The sequence below is a fragment of the Trachemys scripta genome, chromosome 5 (genome assembly GCF_013100865.1).
Source record: "Trachemys scripta elegans isolate TJP31775 chromosome 5, CAS_Tse_1.0, whole genome shotgun sequence".
Classification (NCBI taxonomy): domain Eukaryota; kingdom Metazoa; phylum Chordata; order Testudines; family Emydidae; genus Trachemys; species Trachemys scripta.
The window spans coordinates 13,696,364-13,713,929 of NC_048302.1; the positions used below are offsets into that span (position 1 = coordinate 13,696,364).

General features: G+C 45.2%; 1 protein-coding gene across 6 annotated transcripts in view; it reads left to right on the forward strand.

The window, feature by feature from the left end:
* FRAS1 (Fraser extracellular matrix complex subunit 1) overlaps positions 1-17,566 on the forward strand; it is a 294,329-nt gene that overhangs the window by 88,275 nt on the left and 188,488 nt on the right. For all 6 annotated transcript variants that reach the window (XR_004645979.1, XM_034772627.1, XM_034772626.1 and 3 more), the window contains 2 exons: positions 11,122-11,229; positions 14,843-14,935. Coding sequence is in view for 5 of the 6 variants with exons in the window: in XM_034772627.1 (XP_034628518.1) it covers positions 11,122-11,229; positions 14,843-14,935 (201 nt within the window). In the remaining variant the exon portion in view is untranslated. The remainder of the gene's footprint in view (positions 1-11,121; positions 11,230-14,842; positions 14,936-17,566) is intronic.

Below are 17,566 nucleotides of genomic sequence, written 5' to 3' on the forward strand. Positions count from 1 at the left end.
CCTCTCCACGTTGAAGGAGGGGCCGAACTTTGAGCTTACGCTGTAGAGTTCCCTGTGCAGCACAAGACGGTATAATTTTGGATTTATGCTCCACAGGGGGTCTGTGCCTGGGAAGCTGAGTTACCTTGGCTTTAGCCTTTCTACTCTTGGTTCGTGCAGTGGCTAGTCAGAGAACCTGCATGTAACTGCAGCAGGGTGTCTCTACCTGTGTGAATGCTGGTGGAAGTGTAGGAGCAGGAGCATGTATGCAGCTTGTCACAGCAGCACAGTGAGAGAGGGAGCCGAGGCTGGTGGGTCAGAGGTCTCAGTGGTACCCCAGTTCTAGGTGGCACCCCGGGGGGAACCCGTCACAATCAGATTGGCAGAGACCCCGGGGGGTTTCGCCTTCCTCTGCAGCATCAGGCACAGGTCACTTGCAGGTTTAAACTAGAGTAAATGTAGATTCTCTGTAACTTGAAGTCTTCAAACCATCATTTGGGGACTTCAGTAACTCAGCCAGAGGCTATAGGTCTATTACAGGAGTGGGTGGGTGAGGTTCTGTGGCTCGTGACATGCAGCAGGTCAGACTAGATGATTTGAGGGGCCTTTTTAGTCTTAAAGTCTGAGTCTAAATTGTCTCTGTTGTGTCATTGTCCATTTATAGGTAATGGTTTCACTCTCGTTCTGTGCACCACGGCTTTCTCACGACAGTCAGGTCAAAGGAGTGGTTTGCCAGATTAATAAAACTGGACATAAGAAGCTTCCCCCTTTTGCATCAGGATGAATATTTTGTACCTCTGGGCTCCGGTGGCCTTTCAGTAACCTGTCTGTCTGGGAAACAGTCTCAACTCTTAAGTGCTTCTCTCGGGCATTTACTCAGACCTTGCTGCTCTTTTAGGGAATTAGCAATGCTCCTCTTCCTCTGCATTGCCTGCATGGGGGAGAGAGGAAATGCCACTGGTTTATGCAACCGGAACCTGCCACTTAAATGGGGAGAGGTGAACCTTAAATGCTGCCCCTTCTTTGCCTTCTTCCCTTGGTTGCGGTTGTAATAAAGCAGCATAAAATGATTACTCATGGTTAAGGCTAAGATTATGTCACAGCGGTAGCAGAAGTCATGGAATCCATGACTTCCAGCGATCTCTGTGATATTGGGGGCCCCGCAGCTGATCAGCTGCCCAGCCTCCATGGGTGGAGGGACCTCCCGCAACTGCTGCTGTTGGTGGCAACCTCTGAGCTGCCCAGCCGCCGCGGCTGGCAGGGGTCCCCCCTGGAGTGGCTCAGCTGCTGCGAGCAGCCATGGGACCCCGGAGCTGCTCAGTGGCTGTGGGCAGGGATGGAGCCCCCCCCGCAGCTCCCAGCCCCGCAGGGCGGTGGGGGAGGCCTCCCAGCCATTGGGTAGTGGGGTCCCTGCAGGGGGTGGGGGGCAGGGTGCTGGACCCTCCTCCCTCCCCATTTCGTCAGGGATGTTTTTAGTAAAAGTCAGGGACAGGTCAAGGCTACCGTGATTTTTTGTTTATTGCCCATGACCTGTGCCTGACTTTTACTAAAAATATCCATGACAAAATCGTAGCCTTACTCATCGTAGGAGAGATCAAGTGCAAAATGTGGTAGACACTCTGAAAAGGAAAGGGAAGGCCTTGGATACCATTTCAGCAATCTAATTGTGCCACACACAAGCATGCGCGCGCACACGCACGCGTGCAGTTTTCCCAGCTTGTGGTGTTTGCCCGTGCAGCCTCAGTTGGTGTTCAGACTGAAAACATGAATGTACTTTTTGGCTGAAAATTTCAAATCCTTCCAAGGGATTTGGATACCCAGTTAGAGGAAATTGCACATGTAAATCCCCTAGGGAGCTTTGCAGACCTCATTTTGTGTGTCTATATGAGATATAGGATAAAAAGTTACAAAAGTGCCTAGGTGACTTATGTGCCTAAATCTTGGAGGAAGTCTGTGGGATCAGGAGCGCGGCCAGCTTTTTTGCCGCCCTAGGCGGCGGAAGGTCCCGCCCCCAAAATGCCGCCCCCAACCGGGGCGGCCGAAGATCTGGCCGCCGCGGTTGCCGCCCCCCAAATGTTAGCGCCCTAAGCAACCACCTAGGTCGCCTAATGAGTTGCCCCGGCCCTGTGTGGGATTACAGTAGTTTACAAAATTTTACTGATAGCCCATAGGGATTCAGGAGTGGGACTTGGGAGACCTGGGTTCTGTTCTTGGTTCTGCCACTGACCTACTGGGTGACCTTGGTCAAGTCACTTCACTTTTCTGTGCCTCAGTTTCCCAATCTGTAAAGTAGAGCTAATGATACTGACCTTTGTAAAGTGTTTTGAGCTCTACTGCTGAAAAGTACTGTATGAGAGCTAGGGAGTATTATATTCTATTATTGAGAGATTTGGATGATCAGTCAAAGGCATGAAACGTAAAAATAAACAATCAGAAATGAAAACAGAGAAACAGGTTACTGAACCATATTCCATCATAATGGATTGTTTTAGTCCTATCAGTGTTCAGGGAAAGTGTCTATGTAACTTCTTAATTTTCCAGCTTGTTTACTGCGGGAGAAACAAGCTAAGTTCCTGGAATAAGAGTTTAGTATTCAACTTGCAGAGATCTGAAATCCCGAGGGTATAGTTCTACCTTTCCTATCCTATCCTATTCCAGTATTGTGTGTGTATATAGGGTCTAATCCAGCCCCACTGAAGTCCATTGGGGTATGTCTACACAGCATTTTGAAGAGAGCCTCCCAGCTGGGGTCAGCAGACTCGGACTAGTAGAGCTCACGCTGGAGCTTGGAAAATAGCTGTGTAGACAGCACTTCGAAGTTCAGACTCAGGCTGTAGGTTGGGCTCTGAAGTCGGGGCGGGAGGTGTCAGTGCCCCAGCTGCAGCTTCAAAGTGTTGTCTATACACACAGTGATCTGCTCACAAGTGTGCTGCAATAAAGCTCATTCAGGCCATTCTGATATCATATGTGTGACGCTTCAAAATAGTGGCAAACCTTGCTTAGCAGGTCCTGCTTTTTCGTGCACACAGGCTGGTTTTGAACATATGTTCAGCAGGGGTAACGTTTCTTTCATAGAATTGGTTAAAAAAAACCCACCCCTACCTGAATTGTACTAGGGGTCATTTATACTTCTTTGAATTCTTTTCATCTCTTTATTGTTCCATTAATGCATCTCTCTCCAAACCACATGTAAGTCTCTCAACTTTCTTTAGGTTTTGATTTATTCTGCCTGTTGCCTTGTATTGTCAACTAATTGGAGTGGAAATGTAAAATGAAAGCAGCGCTATTAAGCTGCCAAGTCTCCTTGCTTGGCAGCGACTGGCTGGTGCTGGTCGTTGTTAACCAGAAGTGTAATTGCTCTGAATTCTGCCTCTGGTTTTGACAATGTGGCCCTGTAGTCTTCCTCTGAGACATCTGATACCTGCTTTTCTTCAGGGCTCTGGTTGAGAGCCGCATGTGAAGTAAATCCATCCCTTCATGCATTCTTGTGTGGTTAGAGAATACAACGACTGTGTGTACTGCTCAATGCTGTCATACATAACTTGGCCTAAGTACTTTGTCAATATGTCATTCCCAGCAGAACTGGAAGCTAATTTCCCCCCGCTTATGGTATCCAGGTTCCCTAGAGTGAAGATACCAATGTCATGTGCCAGTCATGGCCCGGACCCAGAGCAGGCTCCATTGTGAAAGCTGGTGAACCCTAGAAGTGTATTTTACCAACTTCTCCTGAAAGTAGAAAGCAGGAGGTGGGGAGGGGTCAGAAGGAAGGGGTATCACTGAATAAAGATCATGTAGATTTTCTACAAGAGGAGAAGAATTGCAAGTTTGAATCCTGAGCTAATACTTATGGCCCCAGCCAGGCCTCATCCTCCCAACCCCCCAAGCCACTTATCTCCCCAACCTACTAATTCTAGAAATGCCACCAAACAGATGTCCTGCTTTGAGTTCTGCATATCATAGCACAGGATCCAGCATCTACTGATGGACTGAATATGTTCATACAGTCCTGTGAAACAGGAGCGGGGGGCGGGCAGAGATGCACAGCTGTTGTGTGCTTCCCATCTCCACAGTCGGAGTGCATCAGAATTAAGCCCAGGTTGTGATCCAGTGGAATGCTGTCCTACATCACATGTATCCGATCATGTTACTGAGGCTTTATGTGCTTAATATCAGGCTCAACTTTTTAATGTTAAAGAACAGAGAAAAAGCCCAGCTCGAACAAGCACAGTTTGGCCACATAAAACTGCAACATCCATTCAAAACAGTCATGTTAAGAGAGGATTAGCTTTTTAAAGGGTTAAATTAACCTAGTGGTGGCTGGCTGTGGTGACTGACTGCAAAACAGGTTCAAGTATCTTCATTTCCCATCTCTAGCCTTCGTACATCCTTTGTCTTTCTTCCACTCTTTGCTTGAGTTTACAGGATGCTCCTAAATTTAGAACAGTCTCTCTGTACATGACTACATAGTACTCTCTTTCTCCTCCTTTCAGTCCCTCCTTAAAGCCCAGTGTGTGGAGTTATTTTTTTCCCCTGTTCTTCTCACCCGTACTCTACAAACCCTGCTGTATCTGAGCTGTGTTCCTACGCCTTTTGGTTTAGTTTGTCTTGTCTCTCTGTTTGTAGACACTGACAGACTGAGAGTGGGTTGCACTCTGTGACGCTGATCCTTCAATCCAAACTGTTAGCATGGATCTCTGTGGCCATGCAGAGCCAATGGGATTATGGTCCTGATCCTGAAATTGGGTCCACGTGGGCCGTCCCTCTCCCCCATGCAGAGCTCCATTGGCTTCGGTGGGATTCTGCACAGACCTGAGGACCAGCCTGTGAGGATCTGGTTTATAATCCCATTGAGGGGCTGTTTGTGCATTTATGGTACTCTATACATGACTTTTGTTAATAAAAATCACCTTTATATGCTGTAATGTTCGTCTCCTAATATGGCCTTTAAACATTCAATTCAATTACAGATCCTTTCTTTTGCTCTAGAAAGGTGCTAAGAATGAATTCATAACAACAGTAATACTTGGCACTTATACAGTGCTTTGCACCTCCAAAGGGCTTTACAAACATTATCTTATTAATTATGCTGCTAATTATGGTAGCATTGGTGGAGAAAGAAATCCCTTGATGTTCATTTTAAATGAAAAATACACCCGTAACAAGATTGGAGTTCAACACTGATGCATTGTAGCAGATATTTTGTCCACTAGGCTACAAGGTCTTTGATTAACGTGCATGGAGGATTTACAGCTGTTACTTTGTCTACTGGAAGGCCTGATTTTATTTAATAAATAATCATACCTAAAGCTTTAATGTTTGTGTAAATACAGGTATGAATATTACACTCAAGTGATATAGGCAAATGAGTGGTGTTATCCCCTTTTTTACAGATGGGGAAACTGACACATAAGGGCTACAATGATCAAAAATGCCAAAGTCCCATTTTCAAAAGGGACCTACGTGCTTTTTTAAGGGAATCCGGTTCCAAAGTCACTTAGGTGCTTTTGAATTTTTTACCAGAGGTATGTGAGTGCCAAGCCTGGGAATAGAACCCACAAATTTCTAGCTTCTGCTCCCGCATACTAATCCTCCAGATCATTTTACATTTCAATAACAATAGAATCACCTTGGACATGAAAAAAGAACTGAGCAGGGCTCGCATAGCTTGTTCTCTAGTTCATCCAAGTACTACCTACATGCAAAATTATATAAAAATAATACTTTTTTGGTGCTTACATTTTTTCATTAAAGTAGCTGTAGTTATACATTTCCCCATAAACAGGACATGTATCACATGACTTTAACAAGTGGTGTTAGACATTAGGACTCAGCAAAACTACCAAAAATAATTGTCAGAAAAACATCCCAGGTTCCCCATTGAGTTTGGTCCTGCCGAGATAGTAAAGATTCTGCTTTTCTTCTGTCTTGGCTTTAAGTTAATACCCTTCCCCTGGATATTATTTTGCCTGATCATTATACTTCACTCCAGGGGAGAAAGTGTGAATATAATATCAAGTACAAGCGATATCATTATTTTTCTACAGCTGCAGCTAAAAACTGAAATTAATTTTAGACTGGGGTCAAAAGTTTCAAACTTGTCTGCTTCATGCTATGTCTCTAAATCCATAGTTGTGCACCTCAGCCAAAGGGACTTGCTTCTCAGAGACGCTGAGGCCAGGTTTGATATAGGTGCCCAACTATTAATCTTTTAGGCACCCAGTTCTGGATATTTCAGCCTAAGTTTTTAGGGCTACATCTTCAAAACTAGCTTCTAACATCTCATCTGCATTTTTTTGCCTGCCACTTTGCAAATACAAATCATTTAGCCCTGGTCTACACGGGGGTGTGTTTGGAGATCGATCTAAGTTACGTGGCTGAAGTTGACGTACTTAGATCGACTTACCGTGGTGTCTTCACCACGGTGAGTCGACTGCTGCCGCTCCCCCGTTGACTCTGCCTGTGCCTCTCGCAGCGCTGGAGTACAGAAGTTGACGGGAGAGCGCTCGGGGGGGGTCGATTTATCGCGTCTAGACTAGACGGGATAAATCCATCCCCGCTGGATCGATTGCTGCCTGCCGATCCGGCGGGTAGTATAGACATACCCGTATATGTGAAAATAATTGCTGGAGTAAGTTTACGATCCAACTTGAGACCCATTGGGTAATTTGACCGTTACTGCTTTTAGGAAAAGCCAATCCGGGCAAACAGGTAGGAGCCAGACTTCTGCCCTGTGATGAAGCTGTAATGGCATAGCTGAACATGGTATAAAATAATAAAACCTATACACAGAATTGGGGCATGTCAGACATTCAGGAACGCCCCAGGCACCTGGTGTCTGCCTGCAAAGAACTCCTTGCAGGACTGGGGCTTAAGTGCGTGGTCTGTCCCTTACCCGCTGGGCCATCTCGGAGCATGTCCCTTGCTGTAAAATGAGCAAGTGAATGGATAAATCAAACTGTTTTGGCAAAGAAGTGAAACGTCACTTTTGCTAGTGAAGAGAGATTTGAGGCCCTGTGTATTGTCAGGACTCCAGGAGACCTAGAAACGAGCTGTGTAGGACATAGCACAGCTGAAAGGGAGCAGGAATGAATTATCTACACTATGCATGTTAGGCAGAGCTTGACACCATTACAACTCACCCTGAATTGATTCTGTAACTATACACTAAATCACCCAAGAAAGAGAGATTCTAGGCTGACACTCTACACTCATAGCTGTGTGTGCAGAGGGGCAGTTATATCGTCAGAGGAGAAATGACTATCTTTCTCTGGTATCATTTATATCTTGTACATTGGAGCTGTACGTTTATGTGCATCCCTTGCTGTATTTAGGATTAATACTGTCATCGGCTTTATTAGAGGATCCACCTAAAGAACTGAGTTCCAAATGCTTTGTACTCACAAAAGCCTCAGTGCTTGTTAGCTGTATGTTGGCATTACTGTGTACAAAGGATAACGTTTGCCATCATTGAAATACTATTGCAAGTCAATGAATGAACACCAGGCTTTCTTCAATTACAGTTCTAGCGGCAGCTCCAACTTTCCCCCTTCCGTAGTCCACCTTCTCTCCCACAAGGAATTCATGCTCCAGGGGATATTAGCATAGAAAACAAGGTAAAAATGCCATTCTGTGATGGGCCTGATTTACAGTGACAAGAGAATAAATTCTTAGCTAAAGCTATGACTTCTTCCTGGATTTCTGAATCTAATTCTCGGGCCGATCAGCTTGATGCCAAATGTAGTCATTGCTGGTAGTGGCATGACAGGGAAATTGGATGCTCAGACTGCACAGGGGCATAAGGGTGTTTAATAGCTTGCATCTGGGCATGTAAGTCAGTGTGCTCTGAATTAGGAGAGCAGGAGGGGGGAGGAACCTCAGTGCCCTTCTCCACCCATGCCAGCCTGCGCAGCTGAGTTGGAGCAGTAGCAAATGGAGCAAGGAAAGGTTGGGGAGGGAGCTGTGCCTCTCTGATCAACTCTGCTGTCTTGTATGCAGGACAGGCGCTAAAGTGAAGTCTAGCTAGCCCTGTGCAATGACTTGGCGGAACATTTCAAGTTTTAATCTACGGATGCTGTGAGAGAAAACTTGGGTCAGCTTCCTGTAGGTCAGATGGAGGAAGCTCAATGAGAACGCAGGTGCAGGAGCAGAGAAAATGCCAGTTCTCCCAAAAATCTTTCCTGGCTGGGGAGTGGGAAGGAGAGAGAAGGGAAGTGGATGGCCTGTTTCCCCTGGGCCACTGGTCTCCAAACTTTTTTGATCGCGCACCCCTATCAGTAAAAAAAATTTTGAGCACGCACCCCTTGCTGCGCCGCAAGGCCGGCTCTACCATTTTTGCAGCCCCAAGCCAAAATGCCCCAAGCTCCTCCTGCCGTGCACCCCGAAGGATCCTCTTGCGCACCCCTTGGGGAGTGCACACCCCACTTTGGAGACCACTGTCCTAGGCTAGTATCACAAGACCCCATCCGTTATGTGAGAATGGAAAAATCTTTCATCCCAGGAGGTTGGAGAGGTATGTTTTTTTAACACGTAGGGCCAGATTTTCAAAAGAACTCAGCACCCCACAGTTTTCGCTTAGGCACCTGATGGAGTGGCCAGATTTTGAAGAGAATTCAGCTCCCATTTAGCTGTCTAACTGGAGCCCGAGCACTTGTGAAAACGCAGCCCCTAAAGGACACTGACATATTTTTCACATGGGCACAATAATATTGGCAGCTAACCCGAAATGTATTATTCGTATTAAACCATGAGCCACATTTTCCCTCCTTTATTCGCATTGAGTAGCAGCTTACTCTGGGAGTAGTTCAGTTTAATTGGAGCAAGTCACTACTCAGTGTGAGGTAGGTGACAGAATCTGGCACTATTCCAACTCAATTTTCAATGAGATTTAACTTTGATTCTATAGAGATTTTTCTGTATGCAAAGTCAATCTCTTATGTGGCATCAAGGCAGTTTGGTGCAGACATAATAGCTGCATAATGAAAAACAATGATCAGATAAGAAATTAGTTACCTTCTCCCTTGTTTTTTAGTTAGTTAACTGAAAGTTTAAAAAAATAAACAATGATTTAATGAGTATTTAGCACAAAACCCAGAAATTGTAGTGTTCCTACAAAGTTATTTACTTGTTCCCATAATATAAGAACTAGGGGACACCAAATGAAGTTAATGGGCATCAGGTTTAAAACAAATAAAAGTAAGTTCTTCTTCACACAGTGCACAGTCAACCTGTGGAACTCCTTGCCTGAGGAGGTTGTGAAGGCTAGGACTATAACAGGGTTTAAAAAAGAACTAGATAAATTCATGGAGGTTAAGTCCATTAATGGCTATTAGCCAGGATAGGTAAGGAATGGTGTCCCTAGCCTCTGTTTGTCAGAGGGTGGAGATGGACGGCAGGAGAGAGATCACTTGATCATTACCTGTTACGTTCACTCCCTCTGGGGCACCTGCCATTGGCCACTGTCAACAGACAGGATACTGGGCTGAATGGACCTTTGGACTGACCCAGTCCGGCCATTCTTATGTTCTTATGTCCTAGCCCTCAATACTTTCCATGTGTCTATGAAGCTATCAATTATTTAAAAAAAATAGCAGAGAAGGAAAGTGGTTTCTCTAAACTGTCAACTGCAGAGGAATTCAATTTGGACAAGAAACATGAATTCTGAAACAAAGGGGGTAGGAGCCATTAATTTGTCCAATACGCCTCACAATAAGAAACTTGGAGGTGAAATCCTGCCTGCTTTACTAATATGAGTTGTCTCATTGAAGCCAGTGAGATTACGTTAAGCAAAATGGGCAAAATTTGGCCTTTAATCTCTAATTTCTAAATTTACTTCAGAAAAGTGGATTACAGACTCCTTTTCTGGTTTCTTTCTTCCCACCCCAAAACAGTTATAGCCTGACTCTCATTTGCACTAAGTCCACTTTCCACCACTCTGACAATGTTAGAGAGCCTTAAAGAGTGGAGGTGAATTACATTTACGTTCACTTTAAGCCCTCTCTGTGCTGCCAGAACAATGTAAAGGAAGCTCAGTAGGACATTTTCACTTAGGGTTGTAGAAGTGATCTCTAACATAGTAAGCACAATGCTGTGTGCCTGTGTATTTGCACATAAACATTTCCTCGCCACGTTTCTGCATATGCAAAACCTCTGTAGGAATGGAAACCGCTTTTGCACACAGACAGCGGGTAGTGCGATGATTAACCCACAGCAGTCAATTTTCTCATGACAAGACTGGATTTTTTTTTTTTTTTGCATAGGCAAAATTGGTGATGGAAAAATTGCCTTAATCAAAACGTAATGATCAGTCTGTCCCTAAGTCTGCAAAATTATGCCCATAACTTTAGAACCTACCATGCGCCTCCTCCATAGACCCCATAAGTCCTCCCTCTTGAGGGGCGTGAGCTGAATTTTCTGGACCCCTGCATTATCCCTTCCATAGGTGTCAATTCAAGAAGGGATGTTTTTCATCTCTTACTCTGTGCATGGATTTAGGGCCTAGTTTTCAGAGACACTGAGCACCTACAGCTCCACTTGAAGTTAGTGAGAGTTACAGGTGCTCAGTGCCTCAGAAAGCCGTCCCTTAATGATGTACTGTAGCAACAGTACTGGCTTTACTCCTGGTGAGCTACGGAGGTGCAAGTGGTGTGGCTAATGGTGCCGCAGTTAACGTCAAACTGCTGCTTGTGTAAATATCCAGCAGCTGCATATCGATATTTTGGGATGATCAGCGGTAGCCGAAGTTGTTTGTTTTCAAAGCCACCTAGCGGATTTGGATGCCCGTAGGCAGCTTTGAAACGCTCAGCCTAGATTTGTTGACAGAAGACAGGAGATTTCAAAGAGGTACAGCAATCAGCCTGAGGCTATTGCAGGTTATGGACAATCAATTGTCGTGCAGTTGGAATTGATGGATTGTTTTTCTGTGCATGGCCTTGTCTTTTCATTACGAGTTTGAAATTATGAAATGAATAGCCCTGGCCTATTACTGCCTGGGGTTACTAATCCGCATCGCGTGGACAGAGCCCGTTGTAGCGTTTGCCTTTCTATTCTGTGCCTGTTTAATTCATTTGAACTGTTAGCCATTAGATAACAGCACACGTTTTACACTTGATGCGAGTTTAATTCAGAGCTTATGTTTGTTTGCAGAACAACACAATTTGGAAGCCAGATTCTTGCCAGGAGTGCAGATGCCATAGTGACATTGTCATCTGTGAACCTGCCGTTTGCAGAAACCCTCAGTGTGACTTTCAGAAGGTAAATATGCCTGTTGGCTTGCTATGCAAGGGATGGGGAGTATTTGAATCATTAGGTTTTTCTCACTACGTTCAACCTACACCCTCTGGGTAACTACAGGTTTGTGAAAGTGTTATACTGGAATATACACAGTATATGATCCATGCAGGCATGGAATGGACAATCAGAAGGGGCTTAGTCCTGTAGTCACAATGTAAGCAAAGCATCTCTTTTCTTCCGTGCGGGCCTCCTGGTTAAACTTGCATAGAACACCTGATAATTAGCCTAGAACACCTGATAATTAGCCTAGAACACCTGATAATTAGTGGCTCCTCTGTAGCATAGCATCAGCCCTATCACGGTTCTGTTTTCATCAGTGGGAATTGTAAGAAGTGAAAAGTGAGTGCAAAATGCTGCCACCCACTCTACGCTGATGAAAATGACTGCCCAGAATTGCACAGGCATAGATGAGAACGGGATTTGGCCCACTGTGAACAGAAAAGGCAGTGTTTTCAAGTCCAACCAGTCTGTTCCCTTCTCACATGGGAACTGGATGCTTGGCAGTGGCACCGTTTGCATGCTACATATGGCAAGTGATCTGCCAAGAGTATTCTGATCTCAAATGATGCCAGTGGGCTGCAGTGTTTGACCACAGCTTGGGCATAGCTGATAATCACCTTTAGACTGAGCCCAGGGGGCTGGGTCGCTGTAGAACAAGCAGATGGACGCTTTCCACTCTAATAAACAGTAACAGAGCGAAAATTGTGCTTTTGGTCCGTCTTTTCGTTTGTTGTCCCTTGGTGGTTATTGCTGGGCTTTCATTGTCTTTTCGTTTATCTGTTTCCCTGTGAGCCTTCATTAATGGTTGTAGCTAATTGGGCGCAGGGTCTGTGTTCCTGTAGGGCCCAGGTTCTGAGGCAGGAACAGATAAATATCAACAAAAGTCTGTATTTTAAAGAGACACTGCCAATATAAAAATCATGTAGCTTTAAAAAGGTCTTGCTAGTGTTCCTGGTAGCACCCATAGGTTATTAACAGTGAAAGAATAGGTGGTGTCTAATTTTTGCTCCATCATTAATGCTATTTGTTTGTTAGAGGGAGACTGAAAATATTGGTTCTGTTTATGTTAGAGAGGAGATGAATAAAAGGAAACGTAATAGAGACATACAAAATAATGAATGGGATAGAGCAGGTAGATTGGACACTTCTGTTTCTCCTTTCTCATAACAAAAGAACAAGGGCAAATTGAAAGGCAGCAAATTTAAAACTGATAAAAGGAAATAATTTTTCATGCAATGCATAATTAACCTGTGGAACTCATTGTCACATGATACCATCAAGGCCAAGAGCAGAATAGGGTTCCAAAAAGGAATGGACATTTATATGGATAATGAGACCATCCAGTGTTACCTTAATTTAAGAGAACTTTTTTGGAAGGGGTCATGCTTCGTGCTTCTGGGCATCAGCCAACCACTAATTGAGGGGGTAAAGGAAGGAACTATTCCTATCAGTGATTTATTCTTTAACTGCCTGCTGCAGGATTTCTTCAACCTTCTTGGAAGCGGCAGGTGCTGGTCTCTGTTGGAGGGAGCTCCAGCTTGAGTGCCTCTGCTGATCTTACTTCCAACAGGATGGCATAGAGCCGTGGTTCTCAACCAGGGGTCTGGGGCCCACTGGGAGGTTGCGAGCAGGTTTCAGGGGGGCCGCCAAGCAAGCCCAGCATTAGACTCACTGGGGCCCAGGGCACAAAGCTGAAGTCCCAGCACATGGGGCTGAAGTCTGGGGCCCTGAGCCCTGCCACCTGGGGCTGAAGCTGAAGCATAAGCAAGGTAGCTTTGTGGGGGTCTCTGAGGCATGGGGCCCCAGGCAATTTCCCTGCTTGCTATCCCCCAATGCCAGCCCTGGCTTTTATATGCAGAAAACCAGTTACTGTGGCACAGGTGAGCCGTGGAGTTTTTATAGCATATTGGAGGGTAGAATGGGGCTCAGAAAGAAAAAGGTTGAGAACCCCTGGCATAGAGAGAGGCAATCTCTTAAATAGGCAGGTCCCATTCTATTTAGGACTGAATACGTCAAAACCAACATCTTAAACACTGACCGTGCCCTTCCAAAAGGGCAAGCATCGAATATGTCCCCATGGGGACACCCTTACAGTATTTTCAAGAAGGTAACTTTGGGGCAAAACTCTAAGTCAGGGGTTGGCAACCTTTGGCACGTGGCTCACCAGGGTAAGCCCCCTGGTGGGCTGGGCCGGTTTGTTTACCTGCCTCATCCGCAGGTTCGGCTGATCGCGGCTCCCACTGGCCGCGGTTCGCCGCTCCAGGCCAATGGGGGCTGCGGGAAGGGGCGGCCAGCACATCCCTGAGGCAATTCTTTGTTGCCTTTTCATGTTCTCAGCTATTTCATTGTGTGTGCGTGTGTGTGTGTGTGAGAGAGAGAGATGGTGGGGGGTTTGCTTGTTTCTGGCTTGTACAAGTAAAACTGTCTCTGTTTTGTTACTGTGGGCCTAATCATGAGGGATGCCGAGCACCACCCAGAAGGTACCAAGTATCCTCAGATGCTGTTGACATCTGTGAAATCCTTGCCAGGATAAGGTCTCATATCACATTCCTTTGTGGCATCTGTGTGGCATGCTGCCAGGGTTTGGGATATTTAAAACACATTTGGGAAGACTGGAATGAGAATGCACAAGCTGCTATGCACAACCCTTGGAGATGCTCCAGGAATGGAAGCAAAGCACCGCCAGAGCTTTTGCCAACTTTTTTACTAACCCTACTGCTGCACAGAGTGTAGCAGCCAAACTATGCGCTTGCCTCTGGGAACACTGAGGGAGCAATATAAAATCTCACCAGGCAATATAATAAAGATGGTCAATATTTTTCAAATTTTGAAAATGTCACATTTTGGAACTTGAACAAAAATTGGGAATTTAAAAACAAAACAAAAAAGAAATCAATAATCAGTTAATTTCCCTTTCCTTTTTTCTCAACTAGCTCTAATTAGAAAGGAAGAAAATGTTTCCACTTATGATATTTTAAAAAAGTAATACATTTTAAAACAAGAAAACAAGTTTCCCTGAGATTACTTATGGGTTAATCTTTTTATTATTATTATTATTATTTTGCCTTGTTGAGAGAGTCAGTTTTCCCCAATCATTTTCCTATCTGTCACTGAAACAGCTGGTGTCAGGGAGTTAATGAAGAATGAGTCATACTCCAAAGGATTGTTTATGGCAGTAGTTCTCAAAGTTTTGTACTGGGGACCCCTTTCACATAGCAAGCCTCTGAGCGCGACCCCCCTAATCAATTAAAAACACTTTTTAATATATTTAACGCCATTATAAATGCTGGAGGCAAAGTGGGGTTTGGGGTGGAGGCTGACAGCTCACGACCCCCTGAGGGGTCCAAACCCCCAGTTTGAGAACCCCTGGTTTATGATGTGTATGTATTTTCCTATGCATATCTTGGACATAAGAATGAATTCAGCATCCCAAAGCAATGCAACAGCTCTTCACAGGGAAGTCCTTGATTAGTAGCATTGCTTTTAAAACTGAGAGCGCCATGTGCAAGAAGAACCTCCCTGGAGTCACCCCTCCCACCTGTACTGCTCATAGGACTCTCTTGTATTCATTCAGGGGGAAGTGCTCCGGATAGCCCCCAATACGTGCTGCCCTGAATGCGCCTCAGGAACTGAAGGTTTTTGCCAGCATGAAGGCCAAACCCATGCGGTAAGTGCTCTTAAGTATCCATTGGCATTAACGGTATTTTCCTTTTCTTAGCTCTCCGATTGTCCACCTAAATTCAGGGGCGGCAGCTTTTGCCTGTGCAAAGTCAGTGGCTGGTCAGGTGCTTCAAAAGCCATCTCCTAGACTTGACACAGTTGTAAAGCAAAGAACCTCCCCGCCAAGGTCACACCATGCTCAGTCCTGACTTTCACTCTGGCTTCTTTACCCCTAGAGGGACTGGAAAGCAGACAGCTTTTCCCAGCTGAGAGTCCCCAGTGGATGTGTACTGGTCCTGCCCCTCTAACTCCTGCAGCCCCTGGTGGATTGGGGGGTGTTTGGATCAATCTGGGGCTACTCTAAACTTCTCCAGGGGCCACCCCCAGGAGCAGAGTGAAGTAAATGCCTCCTTCTATCCCAGCTGTGCCCACTGGGAATAACTGAGGATTGAGGCCACTGCAGAGTAGACATTGTACAAAACCACGATGGAGGTATGGCTTAGGAACATGGCTGACAAGTATGTTTATGAAGAGCCCAGCGCATTGGGACCGCATATCGTTCTCTAAATGCAGCGGCAGGGATGTGTAACGATTACTTCCACTTCTTATAGTGCATTTCGGGAGTGAGAGAGAATATTGATCAGCAATCTTTTTCTGAAAGTGAGTATCCAGGCCATTATGAATGTGATAAAAGAATCACCTCGTGAGTGACAGTGGGCCTACCCCTTGAAGCCCTTACCCACCTTACCAGTTCTTACTTGAGCAAAACCGTCAATGGGATTTCCCTATATAAGTATTGAGGAAGTAAGGAGGGGGTAAGGACTATAGGATTTGCCTCATTGGTAACGGAGAAGCCCTTTTATGTAGCATCAAATCCTCAGAATCTCTACATTGTACACCAGTCCTGCATACCACACTGAAACCCAACTTGTTAATTGTTTCCCCCAAGCAAACCACTCTTTGTAGATCCTGTCTAGGGAAGAAGTTGCCTGGCTGGCACGTCGTTCTCTAGTTAAGTCAAGCTAAGCTGAGTTCTTTGAGCGTGGTCCTTGCGAATATCGCGAAACATTTAATTAATCTACTTGGCCAATATTAGGGCTGCTTCAGACTCCACAATGCATCTGCTTATGACACGCGGGAACCGGGTCAGTGGAATTGTAGGTTCTTTCATACATGAAAGGTATCTCTTCAAATGAACTTTCGGGCAGATAACCAAGATGAAAAAATGGAGTGCTGCTGCCAACCAGGTCATGGAGAGAAGCCTTCATGTATTCACTAAGGAATGCTGGAATGTCCTCTCACGGCTGCCTTTTCAATACAGCACTCTGTGGAAGGCAGCAAAAGGCACCATTAATCGTTGTTCCCCTCTTTCCCATTATAATTTCTCCCGCCATCAGATAATGGCCATAGGGGGAGTTTTGTTTGCTACAGTTCATGCAAAGGGAAAGCGCCAATTCACAATAGCCTGGCCTGTTTGGCTCAGAAGGGTGGAGAGTCTGGTGCATTCATTCATTCATTTAGCTGTGCTCTGCGGTTAAATGAGACAAGATAGTATTGTTGGGAGAAGAACTGAGTATTGAACTGTGCACATTTGCCTTCTTCAAAGTGGAGGCTATAATTACCATCAGAAACTTGCATTGTTAGATACTGACCTCTGCCATGAGACGGGGTGTACACTTCTGTAACCTTGACCTATGCAAACACAGGCTGCAGGCGGCCCAATCCACCTCGGTAGTCAAACAGGCCACAGCAGAAGGAACAAGTGTCCATGTGATTTAAAAAACCCACTGAGGTTCAGAGATGGTACTTATTGACAGATGTCCAATAACAGGCAGAAATGCTCTGAAAGGGGAATTCAGAAGAAGGATGGTTTAGTGGTTATGGCACTAGCCTGGGATTTGGAAGATCTGGGTTCAATTCCTGGCTCAGCTACAGATTTCCTGGGTGACCTTGGGCAAGTCATTTAGCCTCTCCATGCCTCAGTTTCCCATCAGTACAATGGGGATAATAGCACATCCCTACTGCAGGAGGTGTTATGAGGATAAATACATTGTGAAGTTTTCAGATACCATGGTAACGGGAGTCCTATAAGTACCATAGATAAGTTGTGGACTCTTCCCTCGGTCTTACTGAAGTGTTTTACTAATTGGCTGCAGTTGTTTTGGGCTCCTATTACGTTTTATTTTCATTTGTTTTGTTTTTTTTAATGGGAGAGATGTAACCATAGCTGCTGGAGTTGGTGCCTGCTGATTGCTGTCATGTGACTGTGGTATAACCTCTGGTATGCTTGACTCATGTCGCATAGGCCGGGAAATAAAGGTCAGCCTCATGTCAGTACTCTCATGTGTCTCATCCTTACTATAGAGCCGGCTGCATATTTAGGAAGCGTTCATATTCTAAGGGTACAGCCTAACGGTGGGAGCAGATTACATAAGGGAAGGTGATTATCTTTCTGTCAACGAACCAGGCAAATGCTTTATGTCTTCATCATTATTTTAGAACCATCTAGCCAGCAGAACTGTCCCCAGTAATCACCCCAGGAAAGAAAAGCTTACGCTGCAGCTGACAGCAGGTTTTTTCCATGCCCAACTTCCATGTTGCGTGTTTCACATAAATTAAAATTCTGCATTTCCCGTTT